This window comes from Rhagoletis pomonella, unplaced genomic scaffold (genome assembly GCF_013731165.1).
Source record: "Rhagoletis pomonella isolate Grant_MI unplaced genomic scaffold, Rhpom_1.0 Rhpom_scaffold_00004, whole genome shotgun sequence".
Taxonomy (NCBI): Eukaryota; Metazoa; Arthropoda; class Insecta; order Diptera; family Tephritidae; genus Rhagoletis; species Rhagoletis pomonella.
The window spans coordinates 68,331,117-68,338,507 of NW_023458558.1; the positions used below are offsets into that span (position 1 = coordinate 68,331,117).

General features: G+C 36.6%; 1 protein-coding gene across 1 annotated transcript in view; it reads left to right on the forward strand.

Moving 5' to 3' along the window:
- The first annotated feature begins 6,351 nt into the window (after positions 1-6,351).
- LOC118738302 (probable ATP-dependent RNA helicase pitchoune) overlaps positions 6,352-7,391 on the forward strand; it is a 7,301-nt gene continuing 6,261 nt past the window's right edge. The window contains exons 1-3 of the mRNA XM_036469226.1: positions 6,352-6,579; positions 6,641-6,772; positions 6,995-7,385. Coding sequence (XP_036325119.1) covers positions 6,459-6,579; positions 6,641-6,772; positions 6,995-7,385 — 644 coding nt within the window. The 5' untranslated portion in view covers positions 6,352-6,458. The remainder of the gene's footprint in view (positions 6,580-6,640; positions 6,773-6,994; positions 7,386-7,391) is intronic.

Below are 7,391 nucleotides of genomic sequence, written 5' to 3' on the forward strand. Positions count from 1 at the left end.
ACGGTTTTGCTATAAAACTTATAACTGTTATGTCCTTGGATTAATTTGTTATTTTCCGATGCAATTTTCTAAGAAAACCAGTATTTCCCATCTTATTACATATTCAAATAAACCTATTTGCAATTCTAAAAGCACCACAAACAATTATTTTGTTAATGGGAATTACATTAAGCATCATGCCATCAGCTGTTTTTCTTACTAGCAAATAGTTGCTAGTAAAAATTTATCCAGTAAAACTTGCAAGTTCAGCTGTCATTTTTGCTCTCTCAATTTCACCTCTCTTGCTAGTTTCTTGCAATAATATTAGTACTGGATAGTGCGTACGCGAACAGGGCTTATGAATTTCTCCAAGGTTGGAGAAATATTTTTTTGATGTTTGTTGGGCATTAACGAAAAATACAGCACTGCTGAAAATGCGCAAAAGGGCCCTGTCTCCACAGGAAAACACTGTGGGCGGGATAACCATCACAGTATAGACAGTAACCATGAACCAACGACTACAGATCACGTAATCCGCCATCGTTGTATTTGTAATCGATTTTCAGAAAAAAGTTTTCGTAGCGTTTTTGATGTTTTTTGGTTCTGTTTACATCGTCTTCTACCTCTTCGTAGTGATATTTTAGCGATTTTATGTATTTTCTGCAGCGGTTTTAATTAGAAATTTTGATTTATTACAAATTTATGATATAATATGAAGTGCATTGTGATTGGAACAAGTTTGTGCGTCTGTTTGATTTGCCAAGAGGCGTAAATTTGCGTGTAAAGTGGGTGCACATTTGTGGTCAGAACGTTGGCATTGAAAAATCGGCCGGGGCCGATAATATGCGATTGTAAAACACTCTCAATCATTAAAACCATATTTTATGATCTTTTTTTGCTAATTGTCATCAAGTTTCACCTTTTATATTTTATAATAAATACCAATCTAATCGCACTCAATAACCGCGCCTTTTTCGTTTTCTTTGTTTGTTTTCATTTTTAGGCAGATGTCAAAAACGCTCAGAAATTTACTTTTTTCATTCTTTTCCGATTGCGTGATCTTGTTAGTTGGTTCATGGACAGTAACCAACCTTTTTGGGTTGTTGTTGTAGTAGTCGTTGTTGTTGTAGTTATATTCACTCCTGAGGAAGGCACGGGGTTGTGTGCTGCTATTTAATGGCCTTCCTCAGACTTTTTCTTAGATTTCAGGGTTGTGTGCTGTATTATTATTAGATAAATAAATTTAAGTATTTGTCAAATCGTGATTTTATTAAAAGAAATCATAAATGGTGTTGAAAAACCAAACAAACGCTCGTGCGAAAGCTCTATTTTTGTGTATTGTTAAAATTTATACATCTTTTGTGGACTTTATGTTTCTTGAGAATTTAGACAACGTGCGAGCTGCCAGGTTCTGTTATCAATATAATTAACACAAGCTTTTCCGAGTGGTTGCCTTTCAATAAAAAGAAGAAAATAAAAAGAATAAACAAATATTCGCAAATAAATTGGATTTATTTTATAACTGACAACTAACCTACGCTTTTTGTTCTTTTCTCCATTTTAATTTTGACCCCTTATTACCGCCAACAACTTTATTTGTATACATATTTACAAGCTGTCAAAATTTCCGTAGTCCCACGAGCTAGGTAAAAACTATGGCATTCGTATTCACAACGAGAAATCTCAAAATTTTTGTTTGGTCTTTCCAAATTTTCTCTTTTTAATCAGTTGGCAAAGGCCTTCAGTGGCAGCGCTCCGAGCGTTGAGATAGTAATTTCATGTCAATTAGTAGAAAAGTTCCATGTTGAAAAAACTTTTTATTATGGCGAGAAAATTTTACATTTCTGCTGTGCCAATTCGTAACTTTTTACTGTTGGAAATTGTTGACAGTTGCTCTGGTTCAAAAGAAGTTGAGCAATTAAAATCAGAAATTATACAAAAAAGACTTGTCTTTACTGACATTTAAAGAGTGTTTGCATTGTTCAACTTTGCGTTCAACATTTGCGTTGAACTCAGCGCAGGGTTGCACGAAAAAAAAGTTGAAGGGCTAAAAATATCAAAATATGAAAAAATATCAAAATATTCGCCAAAAAAAGGTGTTTGCATTGTTCAACTTTGCATTCAACTTTTGGTTGAACGGCGTTTCAACTAATCGCTTTCAACAAAGTTGGTTGCCAGCCAACATTTAGCCATTCAACTTTTTTTTCGTGCAACCCTGCGTTGAGTTGAACGTAAATGTTGAACGCAAAGTTGAACAATGCAAACACTGCTTTATTCTTCTAGAACTAAAAGCCATGAATTTATTAGACGCCTTAGTAATAAAATCAAACCATCAGGCCGGGTTGAAAATTTTCATTCACTTCATTGTTAACAAAAATTTACAATCCGTAGTACTTTTCTATCAATTCGCAAATGCGTTTAATTTAAATCGTTTAGAAAATGCGTCATTTATGTATTCCATTTTATGTGGAATTATTCAATAAATTTCGTTTTACACTATACTTTTTGAAACTATTTGGAGTTAATTATTTTTTGTTTCTTAAAAGCAACCCTGCGTGCTTGGAAGGCGTGTGTACCAATAATTTCATCCCTAGCATATTCATCCCCGAGGAAGGCAGTCGCCAAATTCACCGAAGGTTGTTTACTGGTTATGATCACGGTGCAGCGAACAAAGGTGGCGCCGTCAGTGGTACCGCTACTTTGGTTTCGCCGATTTTGACATTTGTGGTAACTTGTAAATAAACTTTTGTTACAAATCAGCGAAAGAGAAATTTGAATTATAAGTGAAATATCAGTTTAAATCGTGTTAATTTGCAACTTGTGAGTGATTTTTGAGTTGAAGACTGCGTAAAAACTAATACAATGAAGTGCTGTGTGTTAAAGTGCGACAGCCGCCAAGATGCAAGAAGCGTAGATGCAAGTGTAGCGCTGCATTTTGTGTACATATGGCACGGCAAAGCCATTCCCGAAATGTTTCTCTATTATTATATTAACAGCATTTCCTCACAATGATTTTGATTCTGCTCCACGCAGCCTCCATTAGCAAGTTAACTAATCAGTCCCGCAGAGATGCTGCTGCAGTTTTCTGCAGCAGCCTTAATTGCAAAGCAATAAAGTGCACTAAAACATTTGCTGAAGCAGGCTCAATTGCAAAGCAATGGAGTGCACTAAAATGTCTACTTTTCTCTAATAGATTAGGAGAAAAATGCAATATTTTCGCGTTTAGCAAAATTAAAACACGTTTTTCGCAGTAAAGTGAACTGCTTTGGCAGTTTCAACTCGCTCTTATTTTCGCTCTATTCTTTGTTTACTTGTGGTACACAAATGTCAACGGCCAGGACGGCGCAATCTTGTATTCTATCATTCTTGGGTTATGATATGGTGGTGATAACCATGTCACAAAATATATTTCCAATGGAGACCGCCTATCTCTTATGTGCTGCAATATATGTCAGCGCCACGGTGGAGAGAATACAGAAGGTGACGCCGATGGCAATACCGCTAATCGGCTCAGTGAATTTGACAGAATCGGCTGTTTTGCTGACGTCACAGTGGAGATGATGGCAGTAGTGATGTGCCGAGTCAATACTTTTAAGTGTCCAATACTCTCGATACTCGGTACCGAAACATTTAGGTTTCGAATAAATGCGCACATAGGCCAAAAATATGGAAACAACGGTTCAGGGGAGACTCGCCTATCAAAACCCGAATGTAGGCGCCAATAGAGCTTTTAATACTGACTCAAATCAAGAATGATAGAATACAAGATTGCGCCAATCGAGCTGAGAGCAACTGGCTGTGACGTCAAAATATACCAGAATGAGAGAGCAAGACGAACTCGACAAGAAAAAGACGAAGCATCGAACAAAAGGCAGTATTGCCAAGTTTTGAATTTGAAAAAGCACGAAATTGTTATTGGTGTATTAATAAAAATCAATGTTTCTTGCACAACGGTCGATTTATTCTGGCATGATTGAAGGTGCGCACATATTTCGTTGTCGCTTATGATTATCACTGTGCCATGATTTTGTTTAAATTTTTGTAAAATTGCTTAGCACACTTACGATTGCTATAAGTGGTATTCATCTAAACCGATAATTTTATCAATCAGATAATCTTATAAGTTTATGCACTCTGTTACATGAACGACCCATACTCTCTTTTCGTTTACACATGCGACAATAGTCGTGTTTTCTTTGGTTATAAAGCGCAGTGTCACTAACTTTATACTACTAGCACGGGGATAAAGAAATTATAGAAACTACCTCACTAAATTGGAAAAAATTATATTTACGAGATATCTATTTAAATAAATGTACATATAACATAAAGGCTATTTATTTGAAGCAAGTTACATATAAGAAACAGTGGCAGAATGTCTGGTTGTGTATGAATTCATTTATCACGGCTACCAAACTTTGCGAATTATCAGTGAAACAAAACAAACAGACGGGATAATAATTGAACCAGATCTCTATCAGGATCATATCGTTGTTGAATTTGCGTGCAAAATTTGTATGCGGATCCCGATTATTGCCTAAGAAAACATAGCTAGAGTTGCGACAGAGTTGCATTGTCTTCAGTTTATCAAGTTTATTCAGTGAAATCGCTGGATAAATTTATCAGAAATGTGTAAACGAGTTTCCATACAAATTTTGACAGTTCATTTACAAGGTTTACACAATTATAAGTTTATACGGTTTACAATGCATTTATAAGGTTTGATGAATACCCTTATACATTTTGCTTCCATTTTTTTAAGATTTTCTAATTTGAAGTCTTCAAACTAAAAACAAAAGCACCAAAAACGCACCAAGCACAAAACTCAAAAATTTTCGCATTTTGAATACCCACTAAATTTGGTGCGAAAAGCATCAAGTTGGCAACAGTGAATGTAAGCAAAAGTATATTATGACGTCAGCGATTGGGTGGATGCTGTCAAATCGACGAAGAGAGGGTTAGCGGTCCGCGAATGGCGCGACCTTTATTTTCTGGATCGTGGACTCAAACGAAAGATGTATATATGTCGGTTCGAGGCCATAATACAGAGAAACTCTTACTTGTTTGAAGCAATTTTGTTCCAGCTGAATCGGACGATATCATTTTTGTAGGCAGATTCTGTAACCAGTTAGCGACAGATTCTGTTAGCAGTTAGCGACAATTTTCGAATCGGTATTGGTTTTTTTGGCGTATGATATGAAACATTTTTACGTCAACAAGTGCGATATCAATCCGAAACTTGTCGCTAACTGGTTACAGAATCCCAACCCCCACCCCCGCCTCCCCCTGAAAGGCTCTTCATCCGTCAAAGTATTTTTCCTTGGATCGACTAGGATTAAAACTGATAAAATAATATTTCTTTTTTGCGATAAGTTCAAGTGTTTTATCCGATATCATATAAATTAGTAATGAAAGTTTTTTCCAATCTTGAAATGCATATAATGGCGAAGGTTTAATATAAAGAATCAATTCCGGGTACCGATAAAGAAGTATTGGGCACCGAAACCTTTTTTAAGAAAACCTCCATTAGTATCCCCACCGAGTTTCATAAAAAAATTCAGTATACTTTGCTCGGAATAGCAATTTTAAAACTGCATCTTGTTTTCTTTTAATTTGACTGCTTTTACACAGTTCAAGTATTGAGTTCAATTCTGCTCGCATATGGAAGAGAGGGGGTGAGAAGAAAAGGGACGAGTACACATGCGTCTGTACCGTCAAGTCGTTTCGACTTTCTTGCTTTGCTTTTGGCATTTTCGTTGCTTCCCATTTATAGAACCAAAAACTTGAATTCAACAGAATTGCAACGTGTAAAAGCAAATAGAAAACACAAAAGAGAATGAGCAAGAACTCGTTGCATTGACACTATTCACCGGCCGTCTTCACGTGCTGGAAAATCTCGCTTGCGTGACGACGCATGCGAGAAACCGCACATGTAGGCCGCAAAAACTACGAAGCATGCTTTTTCTCGCATACCGAGCGGCATGCGAGCTCTCGCTTGCTTTCAACTGTCATTTTTGTTGTTTGCAGCTATGTTCTCATTTCGCAGAATTCTTCAGAGTAGCAACATCGTTTATTTTGGGGGCAAATACAAACCACAACCGTTTCTTGCGTCTTTTTCTCCCTTTGTGCAGATTTTCTAATTTTCTCAAACTGTTAAGAGCCTGCAAGGCTTGAACCTTCTTGTTTGGCGACATTTTACAAATGAAAAAGTATGCTGTCAAATGCCCAGTCAATAAAACTCTATCTCGCTTGGGAGAGAAAAAAGCAGAATTATGCGAGATTTGCAAGCATGTGAAGACGGCCGGTAACATATCGAAAGGAAAATTTTCGATTCATCGAAGGAATTCATCGATATTTTCGATGCGTTGATGTTTTTTCGCCATTCCTACTTCTCTCTGCCAAAATAATATACACGTGTTTTGTTGCTGGTACATTTAATTTTTTGGAGAACATATCGCGCCTAGAAATTAGTTGGCAAAATGTCTATGCGAGAAAAATTGCTAATGAAAAAGATAAAAAAACGTGAAAAAATGAAGAAAGTGCTAGCGGAGAACAAGAAGGGAAAGCAGCACCAACTTGTTCCTGTAAATAAAGTGGAGGGTATGTGTTTCATTACAGATGTGATTTTTCCAGAGCAAATTTTGAAATGGTATTCCTGTAGATGAGGTAGATGGCGACTTCAGCGAAGCTCCTGGACCCTTGGCCAAGAAAGCAAAAATGTCGAAGAAAAAACCACAACGTCAAATCGCAGTAGTGAATTCAGATTCCGATAGTGAGGATGATCGAAAGCCAGGTACGCAGTATAGCCTGGTAGAAATTTAAATGTGTTCAATAATTGTAACTAAATAAAAAAGTGATGATATTTAAGGCGAATTTGAATGTTCTTCATAGCGAGTTATTGCTTATGAATATTTTAAAGCTCATGATATAAATTATTTTTACTGATTCCTCGTTTGTATATGAGTTTACATAAATTTGGATACTCGTAAAGTTACAGTGCATTCATATCTTCTAGATTCAGATGATGGCAGTGAATTTTCCGATGATGAAGACGTGGAACCTGGTTACGAAGAAAATGATAAAAAGCCGTTGAAGAATAATCAAAATGGAAAAACTACGACGAAAAAATCAGAGGTACAATCAACCAGTCGAGAAGGCACAACTGCAGAAGAAGCTCTTGTCAATCGCGATCCGAATGATCGGTCGTTTGGTTCTCTTAAAGGAATCGTGTCAGATCCTACTCTAAAAGCCATTGAAGAGATGGGATTTACAGAGATGACGGAAATACAAGCTAAATCTCTACCTCCATTGCTTGAGGGACGTGATTTAGTTGGTGCTGCCAAGACTGGTTCAGGCAAAACGTTGGCTTTTCTGATACCAGCGATAGAGTTAATATACAAATTACGGTTTAT